This window comes from Protobothrops mucrosquamatus, unplaced genomic scaffold (assembly GCF_001527695.2).
Source record: "Protobothrops mucrosquamatus isolate PMUCROS unplaced genomic scaffold, P.Mucros_1.0 scaffold2660, whole genome shotgun sequence".
NCBI classification, from domain to species: domain Eukaryota; kingdom Metazoa; phylum Chordata; class Lepidosauria; order Squamata; family Viperidae; genus Protobothrops; species Protobothrops mucrosquamatus.
Genome location: NW_015388709.1, coordinates 52706 through 71810, shown reverse-complemented (window position 1 = coordinate 71810; position 19105 = coordinate 52706). Strand labels below are relative to the sequence as shown.

The 19105-nt window shown below is 40.0% G+C and overlaps 2 protein-coding genes across 2 annotated transcripts in view; one reads left to right on the top strand and one right to left on the bottom strand.

Annotated features, from left to right (window-relative positions):
* Window positions 1-6744, bottom strand: part of PTPN21 (protein tyrosine phosphatase non-receptor type 21) — a 55926-nt gene extending 49182 nt beyond the window's left edge. The window contains exon 1 of the mRNA XM_015825482.1: window positions 6473-6744. The gene's annotated coding sequence lies outside the window, so the exon portion shown is untranslated. The remainder of the gene's footprint in view (window positions 1-6472) is intronic.
* Window positions 6745-14673: 7929 nt separating this feature from the next.
* The window catches only part of ZC3H14 (zinc finger CCCH-type containing 14), a 37381-nt gene continuing 32949 nt past the window's right edge, over window positions 14674-19105 (top strand). Inside the window, exon 1 of the mRNA XM_015825485.1 lies at window positions 14674-14802. Coding sequence (XP_015680971.1) covers window positions 14767-14802 — 36 coding nt within the window. The 5' untranslated portion in view covers window positions 14674-14766. The remainder of the gene's footprint in view (window positions 14803-19105) is intronic.

The window sequence follows — 19105 nt, the reverse complement described above, 5'->3', positions numbered from 1 at the left end:
GGAAAAGAACAGGCTGAGTGTGACTCTGCTGATCCTCTTGAACCTGTCAGCAGCTTTTAATACCACTGACCATGATATCCTCCTGGACTGGCTGTCTGAATTAAGATGCAGAAGCTTTATTTATTTATTCCATTCTATGGCTGCCCATCTCAACCGATGGCTCTGGTGTTACTCCTACTTGGATGGTCATTTCCAGAAGAAGGTATTGGGAGGTTATTCTTCTGACTCATAGCATTTGGGCTTTGGAGTCTCTTATGGTACCATGTTATCTTCTATGCTTTTTAACATCTATATGAAGCTCCTGGAAGTGGTTATCCAGAGATGTGAACTGAGATGTTGTAATATTCAGTACATAAAAAATAGTGCTGTGGAAGGGTAGCAGATTGTATGAGGATCAACAAGACGATACTCTAGACAAAATAGAGATACTATTTAAGGACACGGTATCTGTCCAGTTGAATGATGCTCTGCTGGTACTGGAATGGTCAGTACTCACGCTAAAAGAATAGATTTACAGTTTAGGGATAATTGTAAATGCATTGTTTAGTTGAGGTTCAGGTGGCCTCAGCAGCGTGGAATGCCCTTCTTCTGATTTACCAAACGCAGCTGATTTATCACCTTTTTACCAGAACTGGAAGGGATCTTTTCTAATCCAAACTCTGCTCAAATAAGATATTATAATAATAATAATAATAATAATAATAATAATAATAATAATAATAATAATGTTGGAAGGGACCTTGGAGGTCATCTAGTCCAACCCCCTGCTCAGGCAGGTAACCCTATACCATTTCAGACAAATGGCTGTTCAGTCTCTTCTTAAAAACTTCCAGTGTTGGAACATTCACAGCTTCTGGAGGCAGGTTGTTCCACTAATTAACTGTTCTAACTGTTAGGAAATTTCTCCTTAGTTCTAGGTTGCTTCTCTCTTTGGTTAGTTTCCATCCATTGCATCTTGTCCTGCCTTCAGGTGCTTTGGAGAATAGCTTGACTCCCTCTTCTTTGTGGCAGCCCCTGAGATATTGGAACACTACTATCATGTCACCCCTCGTCCTTCTCTTCATCAAACTAGACATACCTAATTCCAGCAACCATTCCTTATATGTTTTAGCCTCCAGTCCCCTGATCATTTTTGTTGCTCTTCTCTGTACTCTGTCTAGAGTCTCAACATCTTTTTTACATCGTGGTGACCAAAACTGGATGCAGTATTCCAAGTGTGGCTTTTCCAAGGCATTGTAAAGTGGTATTAACACTTCACGTGATCTTGATTCTATCCCTCTGTTAATGCAGCCTAGCAAGGTGTTGGCCTTTTTGGCAGCAGCAGCACACTGCTGGCTCATATTTAAGTGATTGTCCACTAGGACTCCGAGGTCCCTCTCACAGTTACTACTTTTGAGCAAGGTGCATTTGGTTTTGCGCCCAATGTTCAAGGCTGTCAAGATAAGGCTGTCAAGATCCTCCTGTATCTTAAGCCTATCTTCTGGAGTGTTGGCTATTCCTGCCAGCTTAGTGTCGTCTGCAAATCTGATGAGTTCCCCATCTATCCGCTCATCCAAATCACTGATGATGTTGAAGAGCGCTGGGCCCAGAACAGAATCATTGGGGCCCCCACTACACACTTCCCTCCATGTAGATGCAGTTCCATTGAGGACCATACGCTGAGTAAGGCCGGTCAGCCAGCTATGAATCCATCTGGTGGTGATGCTGTCTAACCCACATTTTTCTATCTTATCAAGTAGTAGGTTGTGGTCTACTTTATCATGCCATTTCAGACAAGTGGTTGTCCAATCTCTTCTTAAAAACCTCCAGTGATGGAGCAATTGTTCTGTCAGGAAATTTCTCTTTATTTCTAGGTTTGTTCTCTCCTTGATTAGCTTCCATTCATTGCTTCTTGTCCTGTCTTCAAGTGCTTTGGAGAATAGGCTGACCCTCTCTTCTTTGTGGTAGCCCCTTAGATATTGGAAAATTGCTATCATGTCACCCCTAGTCCCTTCTTTTCATTAAACTAACATACCCAATTCCTGCAACCATTCTACATATGTTTTAGCCTCCAGGCCATTAATCATCTTTTTGCTCTTCTCTTACTTGGAAAAAAATAGTCTTGCAACAATTATTCATGTTCAATTTCTCAACTGGATTATTACAATGCATTAAAAGAGGCTGTTTTTTAATATTCTCCAGAAACTTCAGTTGGTTCAAAGTAAAGTACCTTACATGCTCACTGAAATTGGCTGATATGCACCTATTATGCCAGTACTTTGCCATCTACACTGCTTGCCAGTTTTTCTGGGCCCAATTCAAAGTGCTATTTTTCATCTTTAAAACCATAAAAGTCTTGAAACCAGATTGTCTGAAGGAGCACTTTCTCCCATATGTAGATACCTGAACCTTAAGATTTTCTAATGAGGTCTTTTTTCAGATACCACCCAAGGGAGGTGAGATGTGCTTCTACAAAAGAGAGAGCTTCAGTAATAAATAAACAGCAGGAAAATTTTGTATTAGAAAGATTTATTATATTTACTAGCACCAATCTATAATAAATAAAATCATAGCAATTCAGCAATAGATGATGAACAGGTTGCACATATTTCAATAAATAAACTACACAGAAAAATATCCCATTAATTCTGTATGACCCTAGACATTACAACTTAAAGAATATTCACACTAGGATATTGTTCAATGTGGTTCAGATATGTCAAAATATAATGTCTTCAATAAGGAATTGACTGCCTTCACAAGAATCACTATGCCATAACATGTTTATTATAAACTATAAGACTATACATACACACATATACACCTGAAACAACATAGCACAGTGGTGGCGAACCTATGGCACGGGTGCCAGAGGCGGCACTCAGAGCCCTCTCTGTGGGCACTTCTCTGAACTGCTGGTGGCGGGCTGCAGAGCCCCAGAGTGTGCCGGTCGAGGGGCCGGCAGGCTGTGGCTGCTGACGGACACTATTGGCCCCCATGCGCCCGCTGGCCTCTGTGTCTGGGCTGATGGTGTCAGGCAGCAGCCGCCCCGGCCCCTGCCTCGCCTCGCCCTGTGACAATAGCACCCCTGCCCTGCCTCGCCTTGCCTCACCCCGCAGGACGAGCCTCCTGCCCACCGCCCCACCTGCCAGAGACCCCCTGGATCTCCCCCAACCCTGCCCGGCCCCCACAGGCATCCATCCCCATGAGCAAAATCGAGGTGACCATGCCCACCTTGGCCACACCCACCCAGTCTGCCATGACCACCACAGCCACGCCCACCCAGTGGGCCACGCCCACCTGGCACCCGGCGATAAATAAGTAGATTTTGGGTTGCTGTTTGGGCACTCGGTCTCTAAAAGGTTCGCCATCACTGACATAGCACATAAAAACCAACAAAAATATTTCCAGTACTCCATAAAGCAACACATCACTCACATCCAACAAACAATTTTTGTGAGCTTCAACCACATACTACCTAGTACTTATGGGACAAGCCAGGTCGTCAAGGCTTATTGGAAGGCTAGAAGGTGAGGTTTGCTGATTCTGAGACAAAAGGGTGCTCCACTAGTGAGAAGGCATCTTACCTAGGTCCCATTGGATGCAACAAGTTTATATATATATTTATATAATGTGCATGCACACAAAGATCCAACCTTTTGCAGGCAAGAGATCTCACTTGATCTTTGATGCCATACTCCCAAAAGTACTGATGGACAAAATTAAATTAAATGTACATTTAACTGCATTAAATATTAGTTATGTATTTATCAATATTGATTGTAATGGAACCTTTATTAAAATAAGTAAATGTTATTATCCCATGTATTTGTTCATTTTTATTCCTAACATAAGAACTTCTGGAGATCCCTGTGTGCCATATCCAAGTCTTTGGAGGGACTCCAATTGTGCACCTCTATACTAAACTGTTCAGGTTAATGTAATGTAGTTACTATTATATTACTGTTCTAGTAATGTAAATAAGCTACATTATACCTAGTGTGATATATGAACTTTAACTATTAATGTTATACTAAACCTGAAAAAATAAGTTAGAAATTGCATTTTATTCATGAAGTAGTAACATGTGCTACTGCGTTACTTCCGTAATTCACAACTCATTCAATCCAGGACAACTACATTTATGACCATTGTAGAGCAAACTATTTTAAGGAAGTGAAATTTAGTGCTTTCAGTCATGGGACATATTCGCAACTATCACACCTTTCTTTACAGTATTCATGAGAGAAAGTTTTTTTTTAATTTCCAAAGAGAAGAAGCAATAAAAATATATGAGAGCTTGCAATTAGAAAATATACTTGAAGTTCAAATGTCTTCAACAGAAAACAAACAAGCTGGACTGCTCATAAGTACTTCAAGGACATCATCAGGATGAATCTCACACCTGATTAACAGGTCATGATGAACATTTTTCAGTTGCATTCATGGAATCATCTAGGTAATTCCATGAATGCAACTGAAAAAAATTTCATCATGACCTGTTAATCAGGTGTGAGATTCATCTTGATGATGTCACTGGAGTACACATGAGCAGTCCAACTTGTTTGTTGTCTATAGTCTGAGAAGACAGTTTGTTACTCCACTGCTGAATCTCAATCCTTTGTGAACACTACTAATGCTATTACTAGGGAAAGTTACATTTTTTATCTCATTAAAGGAAACAATGATTTTTATAGTGTTGTCTTCTGTTTACTTCTTATTCAAGATGATCAAAGCTCAATTCAAGATGATCCATATTCATATCCATGCCAACTATCAGACGCTCCAATACTAACCTTAGAAGTATTACAGTTGAACATATAAACTATAGTCCTTCAGCTCCGTTCCTATTACTATGTTAAAAACCACACCATGTTCATCTTTTAAACTTCTGTCATTCCCCATATTCCTTTTCAACCTCATTACAGCACAAAGCTATATATTCTGCCCAGATGCAAGTACCATATTGCAACATTCTACAATACTTTCTTAATTATATATTGAATAAGCTATCTCATAAATATGCTTGAAGTTTGACATTTCCCCATAGTTCTCTAACCACATATACAAATATTAATTAATGCATGAAATTCTAAGGCTTCCATTTTTCCTTATACCATATTACATATTCCAACAAATACTTTTAGCTCTAATGTTCTCATTTGGAAACATTAAGCACATGCTTAAGCCTATAGTTGTATCCACATTTAATGTGATCTACTTTCAATTACTGAGACTCACTTTTGAATGAGTATGGACAAGATCAGTCTTCATCTCTCTTTCACTGAATTCAATGTATTGGTATACAACACTTACTTTTGGCTGGATTGTGCATTATGTTTCATATTATATCAGATTCATTCTTTATTAAACTATTTTTGTATAAACATGCCGACATTTGACTTAGAAATATGCCTGACAATGAATCCTATTTTTACACTTCAGAAAAATCAGAGGGTAGGAACATTTTAGAATGTATCTTCCTAATCATTGTAACTTTCCAAAAATGAGCCACAGAGAATGCAGTCATATTACAGCAAGTCAATTAGAAAATGCCAGCGGATGGGTGGAGAAGGTATCATGCTTCAATCCTATTCAACAAGTTTCCACACTAGCCAAGCACAATTCTTGCTAACACAGCACAACCAGTTTTGTTTAGCAGCTGTTATTTTCTGCTACCAGCTGCTGTCATGTTAGACCTCGCCATATTCGCCTATTTCAAATATTCTCCATTCTGCATAAAGTAGACATATTAGTAAATCCAATAAAATGTTTATTAAAATACATACTAGTAAATCCAATAAAATGTATGTTGAAATCATAGCAGTCCTAAAACTCTTTACATGTATCTATTTATTTTATCTTGTTTTAATACGCAAAGTATAACCAGCAATGTTTCCAATCTAACTTATTTATTTTCAGATTGGATTGCATAAGGATTCCATACACTAATAAAACAAGTGGGAAGTATCATATATGAACAGGAAAATGATAAATCCTCCTTCAGCTTATATATTTTCCTTTCAAAAAATAAAAAGTGGGGGAAATATATTTATGTTAAATATTCATTCTAAAAAGCAAGAGAACAAGAGAAAATGTTAGTAATGGGAGGTGCCAATATAGAATATGGTCTCAAACAATTTTTATTTTAATCCACAAATCAAATACACTCTATAAAACACTGAAGATTAGTTTTTTTCCTTTCACTGGTGCTTAGCATTAGAATTAACAATGAGAGACTCCTGGAAATGGAAAGCACTGTAACTGCCAGGAAAATCTCTGCATACATAACTCAGATTAATTTTCTACACAAAGATGCTTCATTTCTTTGCTGTCGTTTGTGAGATTTACTATGCAGATGATGAGACAAACTTATTGGGGAAAAGATTCACGCAGTTTAGTCAGAATCAACCAGATAGAGATTAAAAGGGGTAAAAGGCAGTGAGAAAGGAAAAGGTAAGGGAAAAAAGTGAACCAGATTTAATTTACTTACAGAGCATGTCGCCAAAGCACTTTGCCATCCAAGATTGATTTTACTGTGAAATAACCTCCTTCCCTGCCCTCTCCTAATTATGTCAAGAAGAGCATCCCCTTGCCATTTATTCTTTACTGCAACCTTTCCGGAGTCTGAATGGGACTTTTCCAAAGTGAGTGAAGAAACCACGAATCCTACTTTGGAAACGTTACCATCTTAAAATAAAACATCCCAAGGCAATCCCCCATATCCTTTGCCCAGCACCACCGTCGCCACCGGCTGGCTCACTTTACCTGTTGCGAAAACCCAAGGCAAAAAAAAAAAAAAAAAAGGTCTCCTTTAGCTGCAAAATCCTGGGAGCAGCCCCGAGAGCGCTTCAGATAAAGCCATTTCACTGGTTATTCCTTCGGGAGATGGGGGGGGGGGGAGGAAGGTCCTGTCTAAGCGAGCCGCCTTCGGTTCTTCTCCCAGGCGCTCAGAGTGCGAACGTGCCTCACTTCCTGCCTCTCAACAACAACAACAACAACACCCAAAATTGAGTCTGGATATCATTTCACTTGGCGAAAAGTTAGGGAGAGGGGAAGGAGAAAGGAGGAGAATGAACGCGGGCTGCCCCCTTCGCCGGCCAGCTTTTCTTGACAGAGGAAGGCTGCTGGAGCACAGGGCGAGCTTCTTTTTTTTTCTCCGAGCGCTCAAGGTTTTCCCCTCCCCTCCCCCCCCCGTCCGCCCTTTCCTTCCTCGTTCCCCTTTTGGAGGCGTTCCCATTGGCTCCAGCCATGCGGAAGGATACGGTGTGGTCATTAAAGCACAGCCCTCTATGTTTGAAGCCCCATTACCTCAGAGGCCTGGAATGCTCGGCAGGGGGAATGTCAGCAATGGGACAGCTGCTGCCGCTGCCCTGGCTGGAAGGAGCGCGGAGAGGGAGGCGGTGGCGGGGAGCTGGCAAGGCAGGGCTGAACGGGAGATGCCGAAGGCGCACGTCTGTCCCTAACTTGCCGTTCCTCTTGGTCGTCTGCGCCCGCTGCAGCAAGAACAAAGCCTTTTGCCCGTGAAAACTCGTGCCCCAAGAATTCTCTCCTTTTTTTTTTTTTTTACTGGACTGTTTACATCCCTCTATCGTCCAGAGGGGCGTTACGCGAAGAAAAAAAAAAAAGGACACTGGACAGATGAATAACAAACTACAGGCTTGATTGCAACCGCGTAATGTTTGGTTCTTTACTAGCTTTTATATTCGGGCAATTGACAAGTTTCATTGACAAGCGTTACTGATTTAAGGAAGCACATCATCCAGCCATGCCTGATCAAGACCCATCTGATTTTCAAAACGATGATGCTCCAGAGAGCAGGTGCCACGATAGAATAGATTCTCCTGAGACCCACTAGTAGTTGATACATGTCTGCATAGGGGATTTGGTGTATGCCCTTCCTGCCTGACCAGATAGGATGGGTAAAGTACAGAGTGTCAGTCAGTCCCTGCCCCTCATTGCTATATTTCACGCTACGTGCTTCTTTTCTTAGTGCTTTGTGAAGATGTGCATAGGAGTATAATAGCTCTGCTTATCATTTTAGACCAGCGTTTGGCTAACTAGATGCTCTGAAGCCCTTGCAAGCAGGAGCTAGAAACCTATTCCTTATCCACCACTGTTCCCTTGAAAGCTGGTATTTGGAAGCATGCTGCTCCTAATTGAGACCTAGCCTTCAATTCCCTTTTAAAGCCATGTGACTTACCAGCCATCACTACATTTTGTGGCAATGAATTCAAGTTAATTCTGCATTACCTGAGGAAGTGTTTTAATTGTTCTACATCACCTTCCAATCAGCTTCACTAGATGGCCCTTGATCATAGCCTTTTAAGTCCAAGGGACTCGCAGGAGTCTTCTCCAGCACCATAGTTCAAAAGCCTCCATTCTTTGTCGCTCAGCCTTTCTTATGTATGGTCCAACTTTCACATCCATACATTGCAACTGGGAAAACCATGGCCTTGACTATACGCACTTTTGTTGGCAGGGTGATGTCTCTGCTTTTTAGTATGCTGTCCAGATTTGCCATAGCTTTCCTCCCCAGGAGCAAGCGTCTTTTAATTTCTTGGCTGCAGTCCCCATCTGAGGTGATCTTGGAGCCCAGGAAAATAAAATCTGTCACTACCTCCATTTCTTCCTCATCTATTTGCCAGGAATTGAGAGGGCCGGATGCCATGATTTTGGTTTTCTTAATGTTGAGTTTCAAGCCAACTTTTGCACTCTCCTTCTTCACCCTCATCAAGAGGCTCTTTAGTTCCTCTTCACTTTCTGCCATTAGAGTGGTATCATCCGCATATCTTAGCCCTGCCTTTCTCTAGCCCTGCCTTTCTCATGATGTGCTCTGCATATAAGTTAAATAGGCAGGGCGACAGAATACAGCCTTGTCAGACTCCTTTCCCAATTTTGAACCAATCAGTGGTTCCGTGCCCAGTTCTCACTGTTGCTTCTTGACCCACATAGACTAGTGTTTTTCTTGACTGCCTAATCCTTTACTGTTGATAGTTGAGCCTAAAAGGCAGAAATTATCTACTATCTATTTAGAATTCACAATATCTTTATTCTGAATTCTAAGACTACCTGTTGTCATTAGTTTCCTTTCTTTTTATTTAACAGAATAATGTAGTCCCATTTTGTTCACAATTCTCCTTTTATTTTTACAGCTTGCATATCCTTTGCTTTTTTTGGCTATGAAAGTAGTGTCATCAACATAGCACAGATTGTTGATGTTTCTTCCTCTAATTTTAAAACCACACTCATCTCATTCCAATCCAGTTTACCTTAATATATATTCAGCACATAGGTTGAATAAATAAGGGGAGAATATATAGCTTTATCTCACTCCTTTGCCAGCTGGAGTCAGTCTGTTACACCATGTTCTGTACATATTGTGGCTTCCTGACCTGTATATAGGTTTCACATGAAGACAATGAGATATACTGGGATTCCTGTTTTTCTGCCGTATTCACATTCCACAGCTTGATGTGATCAATACAGTCAAAGACCTTTCTATAATCGGTGAAACATATACTGACTTGTTTTTGGTATTCTTTGGTGCCTTTCATTCAAAACACAAATTCCAAAATCTGATTTTCAACTCCAGGCATCATAACTTAACAGCATTGGCCTAATTAATTCAGCAGGATCTTATCACTTCCTAGTGCCTGAGAAACAGGAAAGATGGCAAAGAGCATATTTTGCATTTATCGTAGTCTCCAAGTTTCCTGATATTTTAAAATCAGTAGCAAAGATAAGTTGCTCCAAAGGAGCAATACTATGGGAAGCAAATATTGTTTCCCTTCTGGAAGAGGAAAACAAGAAGGAGATGATGCCACTATTAAATTGGAATAATGTAAGCTTTTGATAGGGAAAATGTAATTATATTTAATGTGTGTATAAGTGTGCAGATAGTGCAAATTTCTTTGTGTGGAAATAATGTTCTTTCCATTTGTCTCTGCCCAGTTTCCTCTCTACTACAACTCGACATAGACAAATATCTATCCAACACATTCAACAAATGTGAGAACCAATGTAAACACCATCATTAACTTAGAAAATAGTCAATCCTTCTTTGGTAATATTTTCAATCCTGTGTTGACTAACAGTCCAATCATTTCTCTGGCTTTTTCACTTTCTATTAATCTAAGATTTTTTTAAATATAAAAATGTAGGTTTTTCCCTCAGGCCATCACTCTGCTGAACACTTAATTCTTACAGTACTATCTAATACCTATGTGTATATTCTTACAGTACTATCTAATGCCTATGTGTATATGGTTGTAGCATTATTATTTATCCTTATTATCTTTCTTGCTCCCCGCTCTTATTGATATTATTACGATGATTATCATTATTCTGTTGCTTTGCATGTACACTTAAAGCTTCTGCACCAGAGACAAATTCCTTGTGTGTCTAATCACGCTTGGTCAAATAAAGTATTCCATTCAATAATGCTTCAATGCCAATTTATACTTGTTTGCTAATTTTTGTGCTACTTGTTGTTCTTGCTTGGATAAGCTTTCTACATGTTATAATAAATATTTTTATTTTTTAGTTTTTCTTGGCTCTTCATGTAAATATCTCATTAAACAAGCTAATACCATTGTTAATCTGTGGTACATGCTCTAGCCAAGCTTTTCTTGTTATTGTTTTAAATAATCTCTCAGCATTTTAAAATGATTTAAACCCCAGTATTTCTTTCAGGGGCTACAACAGCATATTTATATTCTGTTATATGCAATTAAGATAGAGATGATTTCTCATGATATCAAATATGAAAAACATTTACTGTGATCTGATACATTTCAACCTATTTTTCCTTCCATGATTATAAACAAAGTCTAAAGATTGGAGGAACCAGCACAGGGAGCAAGAGTCTGACTAAAAATGATCACGCACACTGAACTTGTATATATTTACTCAGGATTAAGTCCAATTAGAACCAGTTTGGTGTAGTGGTTATAGTCTCTTGATTTGTAGCCCGGCATCTTTAACTGATTCATCACCTGCTCTAACTGTACTTAGTCCAATGAGACCCAGACATAAATCTAGTCCCACCATAGGCACAAAGCCAGCTGATTGGGATTGGGCCAGTTACACTCTTTCATGGCCCTAGAAAGGAGACAATGGCAAACTACTTCCAAAAATCTTGCCAAGAAAACTGCAGGGACGTGTCTAGGCAGTCACTGGGGATTTGAAGTAAGAAAAAAGAAAATAAAAAAGTCAATTCATTCAATAAGATTTACTTCCCAAAATAGACAAATGGCTAAGTAAGTGATAGAATCTTATATTAACTGTATGAACCAGAGCAAAGAATTGATTAAAACAGATCCCTGTTCAGTTTCTAAAGCTCTAGTTTCATCTCTTTGTCCTTTACTATCTGTAACAGGAAAGACCTCAAATTTCTTCTTCCTGACAATGCTGAATTAATTCAGTATTGTTGGAGTCAAGCTGCTATCACAAGAGTGAATAGGGTCAATAGTTCATAAAATAAGAGAGCCTTACTCTTTGTTTTTCTCTAAGTTAATATCTGATGGGAGTGCTGGCCACTTGTGGCCAATTAAAAGCAAGAAATTGAAGAATGAAAAAAGGTTATGTCCTTCCTTTATCTTTATTCTTCGTACATCCCATTCACCTTCTGGAAGCATTTTTTTTCTTTGCTCAAACAGGTTAACAGAATAAACATTTATCTATAGAATCTACTTTGGTTCTCAGTCATTTGTGCTATATGAATAGTGAGACATATCATGAACTATTACACAAACACAATGGGTTGGACCCAGAGTTACAAAATTGAATTTTCTGTCCTTCCTCCTCACTATAATCCCATGTCTACTAAAAGTCCTTTTCTGAAAATCCAAGAGCCACTGTAAAATCTAGAATATAGTCTAGACGTGGACATTTTATGGCCCATGGGCCACATCTGACCATTTGGCTGTTCTTGTCCAGCCCATGGCAGGAGAGGTGGGGACATCAGCAGCTCCTACTTTCTCATGTGGCCCCTTGGAAAAATTAATTGCCCATTCCTGATATAGCCTTTAAAATAGATGGGGGAAGGGGCAATACAGTTGGGAATTGAGAAAAAATGGGCAATTTCCTCAATCCAGAAAATGCATATGTGATGTTGCATTTATGCAACTCTATGAAGTCTAATGGAAATAAGAGTGCCCTTTGTAGGACCAGTGAGCACAGAAAACTATGTAGTGAAATGTAGTAATTAAAAAATATTTTTGAAAGGTGCTTTGGAAGTAAAATCAACTGAAGTGGCAGACATCATTTTCACTCATCACAGAGAAGACTATGTACATTTGCAGCCATTACCTTAGAAAGTTGGAACGTTTAGCAGCAAGAATGTCAGCAATGGAACAGCTGCTGCTTTGGCTAAAAGCCCATTGCAGAAGTATATATGGGGTTTACAATAAATAGCAGCTGATCAGTTTTTCATTATGCTAAGCTTTTTTGATTAAAGTCAGACTTTCCAAATGCATTGGTCTTATTTTTAACAGTTCCCAGAAATATTTTAATCTTTTCCTTAAATTAGGTTTACTCTCAATATATTGTAAATGGATCAGAGCGCACATTTTAAAATGCCTGTAATCTGAAGCAAAAATAATTGTAATTTGTCAGCTGATAACAGTGTAAAGACATCTAGCTGCCCTCTTGCAGATACTTGTAGAGAAAGAAATATGAAGGAAAAACACAAATGCAGCCACATTAGAAAAAAACAAAGGCTTTTTATATCAATATGTACATGCAGAGTATGTAAACTTCTTGAAAGCACTGACTGGGACAGGTCATAAAGAAAGTCAACATTTCTTTATGATCTGTATCATTGCTACAAGATTATTATACTCAGAATGGATCTTTTTTGCATTGTTCCTTCCTTAGAGTAGTCTTAAGTATTTGAGTGCTTTGTAACTTTTTAAGTCTCTGAAAATATATTTTAGTTTAAACTTCAGCCCAATGTTTGCATAACTGAGAATCTAAGTAGAATAATAATTCCTGATGAAAATATGAATCATTACTCCACTACATAAATCTTCTGTTTAACTCCTCTGATAATTTCCCATTTGGCCTTAATAGGCATAACAGAAAACAATATCTTTATAAACTGCCCTTGTTTTGATTCCCCTCCCCCATGAAGTGTATTACTTGGTCTGCATCCTTTTCAGTGAGATTACCTAAGGAAGCAATTAGAAAGAAATACCACCTTAGATCACAATAAGATTAATCAAAAAAGCAAATTATTTGTAACTGTTTTCCATTCATTATAAATAGGGGAGAGACAAACATGATTTAACAAAGACCCATTGTAAGAAAGTCTGTGTTGTCATTACAACAATTACAGGTTCATAAATACATTAAGTTATAATGGCACTGAGAAAAGTGACTTATAACCAGTGGTGGGATTCAGCCAATTTGCACCACTTCGGCAGAACTGGTAGCTAATTTTTTTGTTGCCCAGGCCCAGAATGGACTTCCAGAAGCGGCATCCACACAGAGAACCGGTTGTTCACGTATTTGAATCCCACCACTGCTTATAACCAATCCTCATACTTACAACCATCAGAACATCCTCGCAGTCATATCAAAATTGGGTACTTGGCAACTTGGCAGCTGGCATGTATTTATGCTGAGGTCATGTGACCACTACGTGCGACCTTTCTAGTTGGCTTCTGATAAGCAAAGTCAATGGAGGGAACTGCATTCAGTTAACGACCAAATGATTCACTTTAAGAACTGCAGTGATTCACTTAACAATTGTGGCAAAAAGATTGTTAAATTGAATGTGACTTACTTTGCTGGTCCCAATTGTGATAGTAAGTCAAGGACCTGCCAATACATTTTTAAATACTCCATAATAAACTGTTAGGATTTTTAACTTGCCATGGGACTTTTTGCTTGTTTTAAAATTAGTATTAAATACACTAAAAACATAAATAAAAGTGCATAAATATCAAGTTAAAAAGACTCAAACTGAGTTAAAGTTTCTTTCAAAGGCTCCTACAGAACATTATGGAATGAGATGTACAATAAACGTAAGCACAAGGAAATATAGTTCTCAAAACTGGAAAAATTGCATGTTATTAAAAATTGTATTCACAATGCCTTTCAGTGTAAAATATTAGAGGAGAGTCTCCTCTTTTCCTTTAGCAAATGGGCTTCGATCTACCTTCACTGACACACCCTTTGGTGGTGAATGTTGCCATAACAACCTACCAAAGGTGAATAGCTGCTTGGCTGACAATTATATTTTTAATTCACCAGGAGACTTGAACAGGTTGCACAATCAACCCACAAGACGGCTGCCGCCCCAGAGAAACGCATCAGTTCAGAGAAGCTTCTTGTGAAGTGCGCGCTAGTACCAGAGTCGCCGCCGCCGCCGCCTTCCTCAGAGTGGACGCTCCGCTTCGGCCGCAGGGGTAGGCAACCTTGGCTCTTTTATGACTCGTGGACTTCAACTCCCAGAATTCCTGAGCCAGCGCAGCTGGCTCAGGAATTCTGGGAGTTGAAGTCCACGAGTCATAAAAGAGCCAAGGTTGCCTACCCCTGGGCTAGAGTCCAGTGAGGCCCGCAAGGAGGAGCTTTCTTTCCTCACTACTGCCACTACCGCCTCACTACCAAAAGGAGGCGCTGCCGGCTGAGGCCTGTTTGGGTTTTTGTCCCATCTCTTTCTCTGCCTCTCTTTCTCATTCTCTCTCTGTCTGCGTCTTCCAGCCTGTAGCCGGATCGGGTTCGGGCCTAGCTGGGTTCGGGAAGAGTGGGGACTGGAAGCCTTTGGCCGAGTCGGGGGCCATGGAAATCGGCACCGAGATCAGCCGGAAGATTCGGGTGAGAGACGCGAACCTCGGTGGGGGGGGGGGGTGGCGTACGGTGAGGGCTGCAGGAGACACCTTCCCCCCCCCCCCGAAGGGAAAGGCGGGCGAGGAAAATTTGGAGCGGGGTGAAGCGTTTACCCCTCCCCCCCACATTCCTTTTTGGCGGGGCTCCCCGACTGGCTCCCCTTCATTCTCCCCGCAACCGATGGCGGGGTCGAAAGTTGCTTTGTCCAAAAACGGTTGCCGCGCGGGGGCCTCTTCTCCGGGGTTGCTCCGAGGTTTAAGTGCCACCTTCCCTCCTCCTCCTCGCTTCATCCCTAGAAACTGATGGGCGCCACAAGCTGCGTGTTTGCTACCAGGACAATCAAAACGCAATTTTGTACACAAAAATAAAAATAAGAGTTGAGGAGTCGAGGAGGAATCTGCAGGTATCTTAAAGCTGTAGTTGTTCACGTTTGATGCACGTTCATCAGATTTAATTCTTAGGGTTGCCAGGTGTCCACTATTTGAGTGGACAGTCCACTTTTTTCACATTATGTTCACTATTTTTTTTCACAAAATAGTGGACATTTTTTTTATTCAAAAGCTTTATGATGAAATGGTACGTAATCTAAAGCTGTACAGTCTACTTTTTTTTACTACTTAACCCCCCCCCCCCCCCGCTTGTCTGCTATTTTTTGGAAGCAGACCTGGCAACCCTATTAATTCTATAATCTCCCTTCCCTTTGTGGCTAGTCAGTGTCTTTCTCAATACACGTATCTATTCTCTCCCCCTGCCCAAATCCCCGGATACTTCGGTGCCTAACTTGGGGCCAATCAGTCTTTCTTAGTTTAACGCACCTGGTGGTGGTGAGGAGGAAACACTGTGGATCATTTCATTCTCCTGAATGAAAAATGGTATATCATCTAATAAATCTAAGGAGACACCATTTTTGACTTGTCAGTTCACTCAGAGTGAAGCAACTAAAGCAGTGGTTCTCAACCTTTTTAATGCCGCGGTCGTAAGTCGAGAACTAAACCGGTCATAAGTCGAGGACTAAACCGGTCGTAAGTCGAGGACTACCCAACCGGTCGTAAGTCGAGGACTTTCCCTGCCCGGGAGCGCCGCGCATGCGTGGTTCTGCCCCCTGCACCGGCCGAGGCGTAGCTGGCAAGCGGCAGAGACGGAGCAGGCAGACCACCAGCTGGCCCAGCCCAAGGGAGGTAAGGCACCCACCAGAAAAGGGGAAAAAAATGGCGGACAGCCTTGCTTGGTGACCCCTGTGAAATGGTCGATCGACCCCAAATGGGATCCCGACCCATAGGTTGAGAACCACTGAACTAAAGTAAGTATCATAAAGTCTTAACATCTGTTGGCTCAAATGTTGTTATAATGGGCACAGTTTTGATCCAAACTGCATGTCCTCAAATTGGAAAAAAAAACCTGCAGAAGAACTGCTCCAGGTAATGAAAAGTATGGAACAACTGCATTATAAAGAAAATATTTGGGATCAAATATTTTTAAAGATAAGATATACTGGTCTTTTTTTCAGCAAAGGCATAAAAAGATTTCCGAGCAATATCATCACATTTCTGGAATTGTACTGGTTATAAAGCTTCAGGACATTTCCTCCTCTTTGTTGGTATGCTTAATAATTTTGTGGTTGTATGGATCCCGTCCAGTTTTATTTTTGTGTACTAAATTATATTTTATTGTTTTTTATAATATTTACTAAAAAGGAGATACACAGAAGTATTTATGGTGCAAGGAGAGTAATCAAGGACAGTTTTTCTCATAGTAGCCTATAGTATCATTCACAGCCTTGAATAATAAACAATTCTTTAGTAAATATTATGAAAAACAATGCATGAAAGTATTGCTTCACTTAGCCTGTAATGGAAATACAAAGATAATCACCACAAGAAGCAGTGTTATCTATAAATTTGGAGAGTTTTGAAAGAGAATACTAAAGTCAAATTCATGGAGGACAGATAATCATGGAGGAGAGATAATCAGTGCCCATTAGTCATGATTGTGGTTATGTACTTTTAATATCAGAAGCAATACACCTAACAGTATCATTGACTGGGGAGCACAAGCAGGTGGGTGTTGTCTTGCTCGCTGGCTTTTTCAAGGCATATGACTGGCGATTTATTGTGAGAATAGAATGTTTGACTTGTGATCTGATTCAGGACAGTTCTTAAATTCATTAAATCTTGTGTTGCCCAATGAGTTTGACTTCAGCTTAGGAAAGCGTTCCTTGCTATCAGCAGTCTTAATTAAGAATCTTCCATTTCTTCCTAAATAATTTGGAGCTTTCTTCATATATTATTCCAGTGAACTCTGGTGTGAAAATGAAGGCCATCTCACAAATTCTTTCAAATATGTAGGCACACAGGATTAGGGTACGTGTATTTGTTCTTTCCACTGCACAAGCTTTGGCTTTTTACTTTTAAACTTCCATGGATTGTGCAAGGAAGTCTGAAGAGGAGCTGTACTCATATTTACTTGAATGTGAATCTGGTTCTTCATTCTGTATACTGAGATGGCTGTGTGTTCAAACAAATGAAAGTGCAGATCTTCAGCTCTTGTGCTTGACAGGAAGTTAGAAAATGAAAAAGCAGGGAGAATGTAGGGTCTTGGTGCACAATCAGCTGTGCTTACATGATAGTGATTCTTAGGGCTTGGAAAAGTTTGTGAAGAGCCTTAAATGTTTATAGGACTATAGCAGTTCCAGATAAATGAGCAAATTATAAGTTATTAAATTATTTTGATTTTTAATTATGGATTGAAATACAGTCATTCATAAAAAATTTGAATGGATAACCAATGTCTATAAAATAAATGTATAAAAGATGCTTTTTATTTAAAAATGTTTTGTAAATTGGAAATCCCCACATAATCAGTACTGATTTGGAAAATACTTCTGTTGATACAAATGTAGCTATGTAGAAAAATAGTGAAGGGATACATTTCTAGTCAAAATAAAGCTTTTGATTTTGTCACAGGCCAGAATTTCTGTTATAATGCTGTTGTGACAAGCTCTATTTCATTTACTCAAATTACCTAGCATAATTTTCTCTTCTATGCAATTCCTAAAGGTACAGAAATCCTCTCAGCATGGTTACTATAGTAACTTGGAGAGCAGAGATCTTTGGTTTTGATTAGCTTTATTGTTAAAGAACAAAATAGTCCATGTAGTGAAACTAGGTTTACTTGGTAAGAAATGGCAAAGGTTTGCAATTTTTATTTTACGCTCAAATAAATGTGCCTTAACATCTTGCTCCTTTTGTTCAATTGAATTCCTACAAAGTTATTTTTTTCTCTTACTATTTTTCTCTAGGTAGCATGATATCTTAGTAGCTGCAGGAATGGGTATTTAATTCTGTCTCATTTGCTCAGCAAATTTGTTGAGTATGAACAATCAAAATTTTATCTAACAAAAACTTTTTCATGAACAGATAATTTAGGATATGTGGCTCAGTCAAGAAAGTGATTAGTTAACTTTTTACGTAGTTCTGCAGAAGTAGCAATAGCCCACCATTTCATCATGGTCCACAACTCTAAAAATGTGTACTTCAGTTCAGTCATACAGATCCTTCTAGTCAGCTTATAAAACATTATGAAAGCTGTTTGCTTGAAATTAACTTCATATCAAATAGTTAACTAATAATAATAGTAATAAAGTTGGAAGGGACCTTGGAGGTCATCGAGTCCAACGCCCTGCTCAGGCAGGAAAGTATTAGGATTGTGCAGTGCTTTGGACTTGATCTTCAAAAAGTGCTTCAGAGGATGTAGAAGCACAGCTGCAGCACCATTCTTTAGTACAGGGGTCTTCAAATTTGGCCCTTTTATGACTTGTGGACTTCAACTCCCAGAATTCCTCAGCCAGACACGCTGGCTGAGGAATTCTGGGAGTTGAAGTCCACAAGTCATAAAAGGGCCAAGTTTGAAGACCCCTGCTTTAGTACCTTAAAGCAGCAGTCCTCAACCTTTCTGGCTTGGCTGTGTGGGGGAAGAGGGGATGGTTCCATGTCAGTGGCAGGTGCATGCACACGCACATGTCTATTTGTATGAGCGGCAGGTGTGCATGTCCACCACTCACATGAATGGAACTTCTTGAACGAGCGTCCACTGCTCGCACCAGTGTAGCTTCGTGCGCAAGCTGTGAGTGGAGCTTCGCAAGTGCACGCACGCTCACCCACCACTCATGTGAGTGGAGCTATATGCACCTGCCCGATGCTCGTGTGGCCTGGTTCCGAACCAGCCGTGGACTGGAGGTTGGGCACCTGTGCCTTAAAGCAACTGAGCTGCACCTTTTCCTGAGATCACAGAA